Raw genomic sequence first — 16,560 nt, forward strand, 5'->3', positions numbered from 1 at the left:
TTAAAGGGTCTTTTGATGAAATTCTGTAGTCACTCTATGTTACTGCAGACTTCTGAATCTTTACAGCTCGGCAGCGCAATTCACATACATGCGGTCACATGCTGACTAGACGTGGTTGACCTTGCTTATTACAAGTGAATTGTAGGAGACCACCCACTTCTAGTCTGAATGTGGCCGGAAGTATGCAAATCACATACTTTCAGTCACTACAAAAGAAGCAAAGAAAGCTCAAAATGTGCACATTAACCAAGACCACCAATGATAAAGGTTAGTCAAAGGCTCAACTTCAGTCAGACGCGGACTGGCCCACAGGAGAACATTAAAATCCTCTGGTAGGCCCCTGTGAAGGATTGCTAATGAGTAGCGCTATTTCACTTGATTCTAAATTAGCAGAAAAAGGTATAATCTGATCATTCTTTAAAAAAGGTGTCAAAAGTAAATCTATGTACTAGGGGACAGGTTATTTTTGCATCTACCTGAACAGTGGACACCAAGAATCAATGTTACTGGTGGCCTTTGCCAACCCAGTCCGACACTGCCTTTCGTGGTTGTGTATCCAGGCACAACCCTGTGGTAAATGTGTGAATCAATAGAGCTGCTGCTTCACCCGCTGGATCCCCCACAGGATCCAGAACAGGTTGAAGAGGAAGGTTTCTTGTTGAGTTGATCTTACAGCGCTGCCCACGAACGTCCAATCCAGACTGAGAAAAGTAGGTTTTAAAAACTTTATTTGCAATGTGTTTCGTAACAGTTCCTGCTCCTTCTACAGGCAGGTATATCGAGCCTCCCTGCTCATACCTGCAGTCACGAGTCTGCACACTTTCACTGTAACACGGGTGAATCCTAACAGTGTGTGGTGTGCACGCTGTATGTATTCAAAAGTCTGCAGTCACATATTGTGGCTGCAGATTCTCATAAGAAGACCAGACAACCCCTTTAAGCTTGGTTTACACCAGCCAACTGGCGACATTAAACAGCGACATGTTTTCACGTCAGTAATTTTTTAATAACCTCTTTAGACCGTGCGGATCCATTTTACACAGGATGATGTGTTGCCGAAAATGGTGATCTTTAAAGCAAGCCAAAATATCATTTCACCCATTAAACAAGTGTTTTCCTTATTCACCAATCTAACCCAAGAAGAGGTGCGAAACCTGCTAAATAAGATTAAAATAGATAAATCTCCGGGTCCGGATGGCATACACCCACGAGTACTAAGAGAACTAAGTAATGTAATAGATAAACCATTATTTCTTATTTTTAGGGACTCTATAGCGACAGGGTCTGTTCCGCAGGATTGGCGCATAGCAAATGTGGTGCCAATATTCAAAAAGGGCTCTAAAAGTGAACCTGGAAATTATAGGCCAGTAAGTCTAACCTCTATTGTTGGTAAAATATTTGAAGGGTTTCTGAGGGATGTTATTCTGGATTATCTCAATGACAATAACTGTTTAACTCCATATCAGCATGGGTTTATGAGAAATCGCTCCTGTCAAACCAATCTAATCAGTTTTTATGAAGAGGTAAGCTATAGACTGGACCACGGTGAGTCATTGGACGTGGTATATCTCGATTTTTCCAAAGCGTTTGATACCGTGCCGCACAAGAGGTTGGTACACAAAATGAGAATGCTTGGTCTGGGGGAAAATGTGTGTAAATGGGTTAGTAACTGGCTTAGTGATAGAAAGCAGAGGGTGGTTATAAATGGTATAGTCTCTAACTGGGTCGCTGTGACCAGTGGCGTACCGCAGGGGTCAGTATTGGGACCTGTTCTCTTCAACATATTCATTAATGATCTGGTGGAAGGTTTACACAGTAAAATATCGATATTTGCAGATGATACAAAACTATGTAAAGCAGTTAATACAAGAGAAGATAGTATTCTGCTACAGATGGATCTGGATAAGTTGGAAACTTGGGCTGAAAGGTGGCAGATGAGGTTTAACAATGATAAATGTAAGGTTATACACATGGGAAGAGGGAATCAATATCACCATTACACACTGAACGGGAAACCACTGGGTAAATCTGACAGGGAGAAGGACTTGGGGATCCTAGTTAATGATAAACTTACCTGGAGCAGCCAGTGCCAGGCAGCAGCTGCCAAGGCAAACAGGATCATGGGGTGCATTAAAAGAGGTCTGGATACACATGATGAGAGCATTATACTGCCTCTGTACAAATCCCTAGTTAGACCGCACATGGAGTACTGTGTCCAGTTTTGGGCACCGGTGCTCAGGAAGGATATAATGGAACTAGAGAGAGTACAAAGGAGGGCAACAAAATTAATAAAGGGGATGGGAGAACTACAATACCCAGATAGATTAGCGAAATTAGGATTATTTAGTCTAGAAAAAAGATGACTGAGGGGCGATCTAATAACCATGTATAAGTATATAAGGGGACAATACAAATATCTCGCTGAGGATCTGTTTATACCAATGAAGGTGACGGGCACAAGGGGGCATTCTTTGCGTCTGGAGGAGAGAAGGTTTTTCCACCAACATAGAAGAGGATTCTTTACTGTTAGGGCAGTGAGAATCTGGAATTGCTTGCCTGAGGAGGTGGTGATGGCGAACTCAGTCGAGGGGTTCAAGAGAGGCCTGGATGTCTTCCTGGAGCAGAACAATATTGTATCATACAATTAGGTTCTGTAGAAGGACGTAAATCTGGGGATTTATTATGATGGAATATAGGCTGAACTGGATGGACAAATGTCTTTTTTCGGCCTTACTAACTATGTTACTATGTTACTATGTTACTGGGTGACCGACACGATTACGTGGATCGAGTATCCCAAGGAACACTCATTCCCATTAATTATGCATTGTAAATTAACCTTTAGAGAAAATATAGGTGGAACTGGAGATGACAAATGTAACTTGTTTTCTCAAATTTAAAAAAAAAGAAGGTAAAAACAAAAACCACCAAAAAGTAGTTCATTGTTCTTATGGAATAAAAAATGAAAATAAACTACCGTACTCCTGTAACAAGGCTTGAAGTGGTTGTCCCACTATGCCCAGTGAGGGAGAAAAATAATAAAAATAATTTATGATCACCTACAGGGCCTGTAACAATTTTTTCAATTTTTTGGTTATTTTTCTTACCTTCCTGGGTCTCTTAAAGGGAATATGAGCAGATTGTTGCTATGTAATCCGAGGACAGCATGAGATAGGGGCTGTGACACTAATTTTAGGCATGTGTCACTTATTAGGCTGTGTGCTGTTGTTTCAATACAATAAAGGTTTTATCACCAGGAAGTTATCATTGCCGGATTGATGCTTGTGAGCCCTAGTCCAGCCCTGTCCCAGCACTGATGAGCAGCTTACTATCAATATACAATGTACACAGAAAGCTGCTAATTAATGATGTGGGCGAGGCAGCTTTCCCAGCTCTGCTTCATGCTATATCTAAGAACCCTGTCACAACTGTTGCACCCAGTAAACTAAGTGATACATCGTTGGAATCAGGGTCTCTTTTCCTACATTAAACTGCTCTCAGATGAAGTAGAAAAAACCCGGTAAGAAATTCCCTTTAATATGTATATGACTAGTAGAGGACAACCTCCTTAAAATGCAAAACCTACAGTGTACGTCTACCTATTATATACAGTGTCTAAAAGTAGAATAACGTTGGCATTTTCATCACTACGTCTGCTTCCACAATACGATCCCCTTATGCACAGTGTATTGCTGCATATCAACTTTAGGATGATGTTTGTCAGTTTATTTGGTTTATTTAGGGAAACATGTCGGCCCTAATATGCCAGCCTTCTGCAGAAGAGTAAAAACAGAGTATGATGGACATATTTTTACATGTACTAATAGACTCGGTAACAGACAGTCTTTGACATAAATGAATTATATTAGTTCTTTTTCAGATGTTATTATTACTTTTTCCTGCTTTCGATACTATAATTGGTTTTATAGACCATTATTTAAAGCCATTTTTTATCATTGAGCATATTGCCACAGTTTACACACGGGACAACTTGGCGGTCAATTAGCTCTTGTGATCGTCATCTTCTGAGATGAATCGTTGGCCTACGGATTCCTACATTATAGATTTGGTTTCAAACTTGTTGCATTCATAACCTTGATACAAAGCTAAGAAAACACATCACAGTACAAAAATATCCCAGGCACTGGTCTTAAGGTACCTTCACATTAAGCGACGCTGCAGCGATATAGACAACGATGCCGATCGCTGCAGTGTCGCTGTGTGGTCGCTGGAGAGCTGTCACACAGACAGCTCTCCAGCGACCAACGATGCCGAGGTCCCCAGGTAACCAGGGTAAACATCGGGTTACTAAGCGCAGGGCCGCGCTTAGTAACCCAATATTTACCCTGGTTACCATTGTAAATGTAAAAAAAAAAAAAAACACTACATACTTACATTCCGGTGTCTGTCGCGTCCCTCGCCGTCAGCTTCCCGCACTGACTGTGAGGGCCGGCTGTAAAGCAGAGCACAGCGGTGACGTCACCGCTGTGCTTTACGGCCGGCAGTCAGTGCGGGAAGCTGACGGCAAGGGACGCGACAGACACCGGTATGTAAGTATGTAGTGTTTTTTTTTTTTTACACTTACAATGGTAACCAGGGTAAATATCGGGTTACTAAGCGCGGCCCTGCACTTAGTAACCCGATGTTTACCCTGGTTACCAGTGAAGACATCGCTGGATCAGCGTCACACACGCCGATTCAGCGATGTCAGCGGGTGATCCAGCGACGAAATAAGGTGCTGGCCTTCTAGCTCCGACCAGCGATGTCACAGCAGGATCCTGATCGCTGCTCCATGTCAAACACAACGATATCGCTATCCAGGACGCTGCAACGTCACGGATCGCTATCGTTGTTAAGTTGTTCAGTGTGAAGGTACCTTTACAAATCAGTCTATACCATTTCTCATGATGGTGATAATGCTGATAATGATGACCGCTCCCACAGCCTGTCCTTCCCCAGACTCAGAGTCACAGCTTTTTTTTAAGCATAATAAGGCAGGATATTACAGTATAGTCAACAGTTCATTATAGTAGGCATCAAATTGACTTAAGGGGACCTGAAATCTGTGCTTTAAAGCACAGCTTGGAAGGAGAATTGTAACTTAGAAGTTCTAGCTGCCGGTGACATCGAGATCAGCTGGTTGGCGGGGTGCCAGGTGTCATACTCCCACCAATCAAATATTGATGACCTAAATATAGTTAATGAATGTTAAAGTCAGGGACAAAGTCTTTAAATCCATATTTGATGTGACAACTAGTAATGAGCGAGTATACTTGTTGCTCAGGTTTTCCCGAGCATGCTCGAGTAGCCTCTGAGTATTTCGACATGCTCGGGGATTAAATTTATGTCGATGCAGCTGCATGATTTGTGGCTGCAAGACAGCTTGAATACATGTGGGGATTCCCTAACAAACAGGCAATCCCCACATGTATTCAAACTGTCTAGCAGCTGCAGATCATGCAGTTGCGTCGACGTAAACTAAATACCCGAGCACGCCAAAATACTCGGAGACCACCCAAGCATGCTCCGGAAAACCCGTGCAATGAGTATACTCGATCATCACTAGTGACCACCCTTTGACTTCAAAGCATCATCAAAGTATCAATTCTTGAGTTCGAAGGAACTCATTTTGAAGGAACTCGGCAGGAAGGTTGGTCCAAACATCTTGGAGAGCCAACCACTGATCTTCTATGGATGTTGGCATGCAGAATTCTTTCTATTTCTTCCCATATTTCCATTCAGGCTTGATGTTGAGATCAGGGCTCTGTGGGGGCTATATCATCACTTATCATCACTTTCAGTACTTCTTGTTTCCCCTTATGCTGAACATAGTTCTTAATGACATCGTCTATATATTTGGGGTCCTTATCCTGTCGCTGAATAAAATTGGAGCCAATCGGACACCTCCCTGATGGTATTGCATGGAAGATAAGTAATTAGGTGACCCTAATATGATTTTTTTCTACGCCGTCCGGGCTCTCAAAGGTGTAGCCACAAGCCATAAATATTGGACAGTATGAAGTATGACCACAGTTGTACTGACTCACTTTGCGGTACATCTAGAACATTCAGATGTCAAGAATAGGCTGGTAATTTATAAGACCATGATCACTCTGTTTAGTTCATGATGCCTTACTGGAGAAGAATAAGAAAGGCTACGGAAACTAAATTGATTGTCACCGGCTCAATCAACATTCTTTGCAAATCTTCAATTGGAATTTGAGCGGTAAACCTTCTGATGTAATTTGCCACAGATAACACACTAACAGCTGCGTGAGTGGATCGATATTGAAGTATCTGAGTAATTCGAGCATATCCCAAATGACAATGGTTTGCTGGCGAGTATCTCACAATGCTTTTAATTGCATTAATTTGTTTATGAGTTGATGGTGAGAATGATACATGAACGTTTAGTACGTAACCAAACTGTATTTAACAAGGGAGCAAAGAAAGCCAAGGAGGGTATAAATAAATGAGTCACTTCTGCACTTGGCAGCTTCAGAGCTCACTAGCACGCTAAACCGCATCTCACTGCAACGGCTTCAACTTTAAGCTGCTAATTTATGGTTGATGTCACCTATTTAGAAGGGATTTTCTGCAGTTAATGTACAATGTTATGGATAATTTATAGGTCCAAGGACAATATGTTGCATCTTTGCCACCTACTCTATGAAATATAGCAATAATGGGAATGAGACACATATATTTAACATATAACAGAAGTATGCTATTTGGGAAATGTACTGGGAAGCTGCTATGGGTCAATAAACACACAGCTGTGAAGCACAATGCGAGTACTGTACATGACGGCACATCAGTGTGGGGGCACTGTGCATGCAACGCCTAAAAATGAGCATGTAGGGGATACAGAAAGAAACTGCTAAAAGGATGAGAAAGAGAGAGAGAAAGAGGGAAAGAAAGAAAGAAAGAAAGAAAGAAAGAAAGAAAGAAAGAAAGAAAGAAAGAAAGAAAGAAAGAAAGAAAGAAAGGAAAGAAAGAGAGAAATAATGATAAAAATGAAGACTAGAGTGAGAGAGGTAAAGAGAGAGAGAGAGCGTTCTTGTATAAATATTTAATAGATAGAAAAATGGGCAGCACTTAGTACCCAATTTCATGCAAAAAAACTGGTGTTTATTGGCCCATGTGAACAGGTGGCCACATTTTAGCTCAAGAGGTCACTCGCTCTTCAGCCAAAGTTCTGCCACCTCAGGTGTGCCAATAAATACACAAGTTTTTTGCATGGAATTGGCAACGTAGTGCTGCCCACTTGTATTGCTTTTTTATCTGTTATAGGGTGGTGGGTTGCATTCTGTGGGCTACCATCTATTACTGCACTTTTACTTGTGCTACTTCACTTTTTTCCTTGACAATTAAATCCCAAAACTTTGGACTGGCCAATGGGTGTTCAGATAAAAAATAAATTCAACTCCTTGTAACTATTATTTGAAAACTCCATCCGATATATCTGGTATATACAGGTTGTTTCTCATAAAATTAGAATATCATCAAAAAAGTTAATTTATTTCAGTTCTTCAATACAAAAAGTGAAATTCATATATTATATAGAGTCGTTACAAACAGAGTGATCTATTTCAAGTGTTTATTTCTGTTAATGTTGATGATTATGGCTTACAGCCAAGGAATTCCAAATGTCATTAACAAAAAACATCTGCAAAGGCTTGCTAAGCTTTTAAAAAGGTCCCTTAGTCTGTTTCAGTAGGCTTCACAATCATGGGGAAGACTGCTGTCTTGACAGATGTCCTACAGGCAGTCATCGACACACTCCACAAGGAGGATAAGCCACAAAAAGTAATTGCTAAACAAGATAGCTGTTCACAGAGCGCTGTAACCAAGCATATTAATGGTAGGCTGAGTAACAGGAAAAAGTCTAGTAGAAAAAGGTCACACGCATCCGGGATAACCGCAGTCTTGAAAGGATTGTTAAGAAAAAGCCATTCAAAAATTTGGGGGAGATTCACAAGGAGTGGACTGCTGCTGGAGTCATTGCTTCAAGAGCCACCACACACAGACGTATCCAGGACATGGGCTACAAGTGTCACATTCCTTGTGCCAAGCCACTCATGACCAATAGCCCTGGGCCAAGGAGAAAAAGAACTGGACTGTTGCTCAGTGGTCTAAGGTGGTGTTTTCAGATTAAAGTAAATTTTGCATTTCATTTGGAAATTAAGGTCCCAGAGTCTGGCGGAAGAGTGGAGAGGCCACAACCCAAGCTGCTTGAGGTCTAGTATAAAGTTTCCACAATCAGTGATGGTTTGGGGAGCCATGTCATCTGCTGGTGTAGGTCCACTGTGTTTAATCAAGACCAAAGTGAGCGCAGCCGTCTACCAGGAATTTTTGGAGCACTTCATGCTTCCCTCTGCCAACAAGCTTTTTGGAGATGGACATTTCATTCTCCAGCCCAGCAGGACTTGGCACCTGTCCACACTGCCAAATGTACCTATACCTGGTTTAAAAACAACAGTATCTTTGTGTTTGATTTGCCAGCAATCTCACCTGACCTTCACCCCATAGAGAGTCTATGAGGTACTGTCAAAGAGGAAGATGAGATACACCAGACCCAACAATGTAGACGAGCTGAAGGCTGCTATCAAAGCAACCTGGGCTTCCATAACACCTCAGCAGTGCCACAGGCTGATCACCTCCATGCCACGCGGCATTGATGCAGTAATTGATGCAAAAGGAGCCCCGACCAAGTATTGAGTGCATTTACTGAGCATACATATCAGTAGGCCAATATTTTGGATTTTAAAATCATTTTTCAAGCTGGTGTTATAAAGTATTCTAATTTACTGAGATAATGACTTTTGGGTTGTCATTGGCTGTAAGCCATAATCATCAACATTAACAGAAATAAACTCTAGAAATAGATCACTCTGTGTGTAATGACTCTATGTAATATGTGAGTTTCACTTTTTGTATTGAAGAACTGAAATAAATTAACTTGTTGATGATATTGTAATTTAGTGAGAAGCACTTGTATATAGAATTTATTCCCCAATAGATTATCCAAGATCTTAGGGCAACATTTTATTTACTTTACTGATAATTTTTTTCAACTGTAACTGGGGCATCCACCAGAGCCACAGTTACAGGGGAACACAGAATGCTGCAGTGACGTAAGTCATGGCAGAGCTTACATGGGACTGGGAGGACCAAGTAGCTCTGCTTTGCCATGAGCAATCATGTAATCACCAGGTGCTACAGAAGCATCAACCATGTGGATATTTCCGTACATTATATAGCACTCATTAAACATTATGTAGTCACAAAATAGAAGACAGTAGTAATAAGCTGTGAGCCCCAATGGGGTACAGCGATGACAATGTAGGAAAAGCGCTGCAGAATATGATGGACTTATATAAGTGAGCAAATTAATTACGGTAACGATTTCAAAAACTTTGACTGCTGCAGTTCACTTTACATCCATTAAGTATATATCATAAACATCTCTCAACGGAGTATCAAACATCTGTTTTTTCTATGTTCAAAATGGGTCATCCTATGAGTCTAATTCCATTATATATACAGGAATCCTGTGGACAACCAACTGGAGGAGCATTGGCTTTCCATTTTATTAAATGTACTAGACAATGATAAATCCACTGGAAGCATCATCCGTTAAACAGCTCTGTCCTTACTTCTTCCCTCACTCATCAAACATTAGCTCATGACCGGTTTCTTTAACACATGCTACCTAGCTCTATTAGATGTTATGTAGATATCTTCACGAAATTGATCATATGCATTCATCCTCTTAAGAAGTGAACATTCGAGGTACATTTATCTTTTATGAATCACATTATTTTCTTAGAAATGTAGAATCCTTATTGAGTTTTCTATTCATTGCCTTGCTTGCTTTCAAGCAAACATATGGCTAAAGATTCTTGCTATGGTCAGGTCATGAATATATTGAAATGAATTCTTGGAATCATCAGTTAATTAGTTAAGATTCTTCCTTACATAGCAACGTGTGAAGGTTACATATAAAGTACGATATCAGACAACTTCAATTCAACGTTTTATCATTGCCTTAGACCAAAGTTTTTAATCATATTTGTTATTTCTTGGTTTGCTGTTATTTTACTTTTTTCCACACATTATGGAAAACAGGGTTTCTAACAGGCATCATAGTGGTTGACCGCCAATCTGCAAACAATAAAAACTTATAAAGGGCTACCAAATAAAAGAGGTAATTCCAAAAGTTACAAAAATCTGCTAAACAAAATAAACTGAAATAAAAAGCCAAACAAAAAAATAATCTTTATTAATTAGCAATCAGATATGATGAGGTTAAAATGATAAAAAGGGAGTATGGGACACAAAGACCACACCGACGAGGAGACAGGTAAACAATCAATTAATTCTAAAAATGATGTAAATCCATATTAAAAAAAAGAGAGATGAATAAATTTGAAAATATAAATACATAATCTAAAGTACGATAATATCTAATAGTAGTGCCAAATAGTAGGGATACGTCAGTAGTGCTAAACAGTGACAGAATCAGAAAACAAGTAGCTGATTGGATGTTGTTTAGTACCCAAGGTCAGCCAATGTAAAAGGACCTAAACTTAACCTCTATCTGGTGCACCTGTCAAAGATATAATACATTTTCTATAACCACAAGTCTTTGATCATACCTCCGCAGAATAATACTCAGTAATACATACACACGTCAATCAGGACTGGTGTCCTGGGATTAGATCTGATCAAGAATAACATCTCCATGGAACTTGTATGTACTCCCATGGCTTGCCAGTTGCATGGACCTTGTATATTCTCCCATGACATACCTTGTGCATGGAGTTTGTAGGTTTTCCCATAGCTTACTATCTGCATGGCGTTTGTATGTTGTCCTATGGATTAACAGCTACCAGTTGCGTGTAGTTTGTATGTTTTCGCATGGCTTTCCAGCTGCGTGGTGTTTGTATGTTCTCAATGGCTTACCCATAAACAAGTTGTTTGTATGTTCTCCCATGGCTTACAATCTGCATGTAGTTTGTATGCTTTTCCATGGCTTACTATCTGTATGGAGTGGGTATGTTCTCCCATGGCTTACAATGCTCATGGAGTTTGTATGTTTTCTCATGGCTTACAATCTTCATGGTGTTTGTATGTTCTCCCATGGCTTACAATCTGCATGTAGTTTGTATGCTTATCCATGGCTTACTATTTGTATGGTGTGTGTGTTCTCCCATGGCTTACAATCTTCATGGAGTTTGTATGTTTTTCAATGGCTTACAATCTTCATGGAGTTTATATGTTTTCTCATGGCTTACAATCTTCATGGAGTTTGTCTGTTTTTCAATGGCTTACAATCTTCATGGAGTTTGTATGTTTTTCAATGGCTTACAAGCATCATTGTGTTTGTATGTTTTCTCATGGCTTACTCTCTTCATAGAGTCTGTATGTTCTCAATGGCTTGCTATCTTCATGTAGTTTGTATCATCTCCCATGACTTACCCTCGGAGTTTGCATGGTGTGCCATGGCTTACCATCTGCATAGAGTTTGTATATTCTCCCGTAGCTTACTATTTGCATGAAGTTTCTCTGTTTTCCATTGGTTTACTATCTGCATATGTTCTCCCCTGGCTTACTCTCTTTATGGAGTTTGTATATTCTCAGTGGCTTGCTGTCTTCGTGGAGTTAGTATGTTCTCCCATGGCTTACCCCTGGAGTTTATATATTGTCCCATGACGTACCATCTGCGTGGAATTTGAATGTTTTCCCATGCCTTACCAATGGAGTTTGTATGTTCTCCCTTAGCTTACTATTTGCATGGAGTTTCTATGTTTTCCCATGGCTTATGATCAGCATGGAATTTGTATGTGCTCCCATAGATTGCAATCTGTATTGAGTTTGTATTTTCTCCCATGGTTTACTATCTTCATGGAGCTTGCATGTTTTGTCATTGCTTGCTATCTCACTTGAAGTTTGTATGTTTCAATGGCTTACTATCTTCATGGGGATTGTATGTTCTCCCATGGCTGGCCATCTGCATGGAGTTTGTATGTTTCAATGGCTTACTATCTTCATGGAAATCAGGTCCTCACAGCCCCAACAGACCATGTTTTCAGGATTTCCTTAGTACTGAACAGGTGATGGAATTATTATCAAAACATCAGAAATTGCCACAGGTTTTCTCACCTGTGCAATACTAAGGAAATCCTGAAAACATGAACTGTTGGGGGCTGTGAGGATGGGGTTTGGGAAACACTAATCTCTATCAATAAAGTCCTAAACCAAAGTCCACACCTGTTTTTCAGTGCACAATGGAATCTATGTGTCTTCAGCTTTTTAATGTAATTCACAACAGACTTCAGTTGTTTGATATGGTTTCTAATATAGTTCTAAAACTAGAGGTCTTATAAGATTTTTGGAATCACGAGAAGATTACGTCTTCTTGAGACATGTTCCTCTGAATTTTAGAGGTTGGTTGGTTTTGGTATAAATGAACCATCTCATAACACATAACTAATATTGATAGCATTGACTGATCGGTGAGTAGCAGTTGCGTTACCACCCCTAGGTTGGTTTCCCTTCTAGGTGACATTTTCCACTGAATTTATTAGACAGGGTGTTGCTCTCTTCCAATAAAATATTTCATCTTTATGTGTCACTAAGGCTGTATATTACACTCTTTTATGCCCAACATAGCAGTTGTGTTGGTAATAATTTAAATAAATCATTAATTAACTAAGTTGCACACTCTGCCCTCTGAATGCCAACCAAATTGACGATCTTCTTCCCATCTGCAATTACATGATTTAATGTCCCTACATTCCCCTTGTCTAATGCTATCACCTACAGAATAACATATAGAAAACTTGGTCTTGCCCCAGATATTGAAGGAATAGGATTCCGATGCAATAAGACTTCACATTGGCTTTGGTTATAGGGAACAATGACAGGCTCAATAGACTTGTAAGTGGAAGAACACTTATTTGAAATGCTGGGGACTACGCTTTGAAAACCTCACTCCATTGCACTTCACATCTATATAAATGCATGTTCTTTCTATTCCACAGAGAACAATTCACACCACACATTTCCTTCTCCTCTCCAGTGAAACCCCGGAATGGTAACAGTAAGACTGAGAAGAAAAGGCATTTATCAAGATGTCTAAAAGGGAAAGATTCCTGAAGGGTTAACACTTAAAAGGGAAAATCAATGGATCTATTTTAATTGATGTGGAATGAATGAAGGAAAAAAAACCACCATCTAGATAATCTTCACCTGCAGCACAGTTGATGTCACTGCATTATAAACTTACGAAGCGTTTGATAATTTCCAGCATTCTAGAAGATTTTCTGCAGCTCCATACAATATAGGGTTAAGCTGGTGTGATCACATGTGTTTCCAGTGCAGGCAGAGTATAGATTGTTCATTTCCATGGAGCTGAGAACCAGTCAGATACATCAGCCCTTTGATGATTTTATGGCCATAGACATACAGATTTGGTCACGATCGAAAAGAGTCTTCACCTATCCGAACGCTCCAGTGTAAGTCGCCTGAATGCAAAGATAATGAAAAGGATGATTTCCCTGATGAATAATTTAACACTTGCATTTCCCTAAATGGGAAGTTATTGATACTTATTGGTAATTATTGTAAAGGAAGGTAAAATAGTAATTAGAGACCAAGAAGGATTTGGAAGCATAGGTATATTTTACAACTGATTTAATAGATTTCTACAGGTCATAAAAAATCACTGGTTGCTATGATTGTCAGTATCACTACTGGTTAACAGTGGGATCAGCGTAATGAGCTGCAGTTCTGTGGACACCTTTATGATACTGTGTGTATAGGAGTCTTAGGAGTGATAGATAGGTGGATGGATGGATGGATAGATAGATAGATAGATAGATAGATAGATAGATAGATAGATAGATAGATAGATAGATAGATAGATAGACAGACGTATTCAGGATTTGTTGAGGAAAGTCAGACCCTTTCATTTCCATCTGCTATCATGTGGTTGAGATTAGCATAATGAATCAGAGGGAACAGAGAAGTTAAAAATATGTTCTGTTTTCACACAGATACTGACATGATCTGAATGTCGAGAACATGGAAAAATCAGGCTTTTATCCCAAACTGTCATCCCGCCCACTGCCCACACAATCTTCCCTCTGTATCCATCTCCTTCGGTGCCAGTTGCTGGTGCGTTGTAGTTCTCCTCCGGTGCCTTCGCCATCGTCCATCTCACCTGTCCACAATATTGTACTAGCCCCATGGCCTTCATTGTATCTGTCCAGTTCCACATACTCATCCCTGCGCCTTCCACTTTTGACAACCTTTCTCTCCCCCTTTCTCTTGATCACCATCATCATCGCTCAAGAAAGGGTAACCTACACAAATAGGGGCAATCTTCCAACAACAACATATGCACATGCCAAGAGAGACTTTTCATTTCTCGGTATGGCTTCTTAAATCCTTTATTCAGAACTAAGCCATGATGACAGTATTAATGGCTTTAGCCCAACGGTAGAAAAGAACAGCTCCGCGCACACAGCCAACATCTACAAGACGGATGGGTTTAACCTACATACATGCAGATATGCACAGAGCAGGTGTTTGCTGCACTTTCCATTTCCAAGATACGTATCGGTGGCTGCTGAGCCAAATTCCAAGATGCGTGTAAGATTGAGTTAAACCTAAAAATCTTGGATTTTGGCAGCGAGTGTGTGGGTGGTGTAGTGTGTGTATCACAGCTTACAATAGACCATCATACACACTGGACTAACCTGTATACACACGGGTGCAGAACTACACTGTACATATTCTGGATCGGTTACTGTAACCTCCTATCCAAATATTGAGGAGATATGATACATTTAATTGCAAATACAATATTGGTAAACATTTTAAGCATCTTAATCATTGATCTAGACATCAATGGTCAGCTGTAGGCATAAAATGAACCCTGGCCCTACAGTACAGGGTCAGGGGTGACAACAACAGATGTTTTGAGGACAGCAGAAATAACAAGCATTGGATGGATCGGTCAAGAGTGACGTACCTTGACATGTTTTCCCTCTGAGGTCTGTGAGCCTTTTCCAGTCCAAGTTTAGTGAATATCCCTACAAGGACCATTACAGCTACTACTCCACATATGATGTAGACAATCAAATTTGTTTTATCCCTAGTGGGGTCGTGCATGGGGTCATCAATTTTTGGAGGTGTCTTTCCCGGTAGCAGCCAGATAGGTCTATCATAGTTTGTGCAGACGCTTTGATCCAGTTTGGCTTGTTTGAACTTACAGCAGTATCTGAAGCCACAAGTACCACAACAGTAGAGAAAATCCCCCGAACTGCAGTTAAATGGAGGGTCCCATTGCCCCATGACATCAAAATACCCCCTGCAACCCTCAGCAGTCTGAGGAGGCTCTGAAGACTCTAGATCTCCATGGTTGGACAGGTTGACATCTGACACCACTTCAGTGCTCCCAAAGTGAAGTCCAGTCTTGGCCTGCGTGCCACACAGCAAAGTAAAGAGATCCACAAGGAAGTAATATAATATTGCCCTAATTCCTTTCATGATAAGTAGCTGCCTTAGTTTAACTTGATATGGAAGATCCAAAGTGGCAGAACCATGAGGATGGGAAGTTAAGAGGTCTCAGCCCATCAGACCAGGTCCATCACCAGTGCCAGAGGTGGTGTGGGTGCAGTCCTCACCTGGAAGGTGTGATGATGAGGATTATGGTGGTGATGCTCTGCTCTATTGCAGTAAGCTCTGCCTGTTTCTGCTCTGCACTTGTGGAATCGAGGAAAGCAGAGGGGATTCTGCTTTGTTAGAGTAGTGTAAAAAGAGAGAGAGGGATGGGGGGAGGAGGAGGATGGAGGGGGAGGAATAGATATAGGAGGAGTAGAGACTGAGGGAGGGATGACATAGGTCTTGAGTAAGGAGGGAGAGCTTGCAAGAGATGAGGAGAAATGGGATGTAAGTGAGTGCAAGGTGAGCATCACCAAATCAGCCTTCATGGGTACAAAGTTTACAGCCCTCCAGACACTTATTACAATCAGCACACATTGTACAATCTTCTAGCTCTGATCTGCACCAATATCATGTAACCATAAAGTAACTTGTGGGACTAAGAGACAGCATGAAGCCTTCATATGGAAGTAGAACTGCAGATTTCAGCAGGTGCTCTCACATGCTAACAGTACATGACTCAAGATGTGAGAAGGATATGTAGGTCATCGCTACCCTGGAAATACATGACAATATTTATGCTTTCAAGTACAAGTATATGAGAAATACTAAGCAAAAATGTAAAATAGAAAAGGGCAGAAAAGCTTCTGTTCCCCATCACATTCCAGATGTGGCTGCAACCTTGGAAATAGATAGATAGATGATAGATAGATGGATAATAGATAGATGATTCCCCTGCTCGATCGATAGATAATAGGTAGATAATAGATAGATATATAGATAGATAAATAGATAGACAGATAGAGAGATGATTTCCCTGACCACTAGATAGATGATAGATAGATGGATAATAGATAGATAGATAGATAGATAGATAGATAGATA

General features: G+C 40.5%; 1 protein-coding gene across 1 annotated transcript in view; it reads right to left on the reverse strand.

Annotated features, from left to right (window-relative positions):
* Positions 1-15,835, reverse strand: part of SHISA9 (shisa family member 9) — a 444,826-nt gene extending 428,991 nt beyond the window's left edge. Inside the window, exon 1 of the mRNA XM_069734080.1 lies at positions 15,044-15,835. Within this exon, the coding sequence (XP_069590181.1) occupies positions 15,044-15,561 (518 nt within the window). The 5' untranslated portion in view covers positions 15,562-15,835. The remainder of the gene's footprint in view (positions 1-15,043) is intronic.
* Between the last annotated feature and the right edge of the window lie 725 nt (positions 15,836-16,560).

The sequence above is a fragment of the Ranitomeya imitator genome, chromosome 7 (assembly GCF_032444005.1).
Source record: "Ranitomeya imitator isolate aRanImi1 chromosome 7, aRanImi1.pri, whole genome shotgun sequence".
In the NCBI taxonomy this organism is placed as follows: domain Eukaryota; kingdom Metazoa; phylum Chordata; class Amphibia; order Anura; family Dendrobatidae; genus Ranitomeya; species Ranitomeya imitator.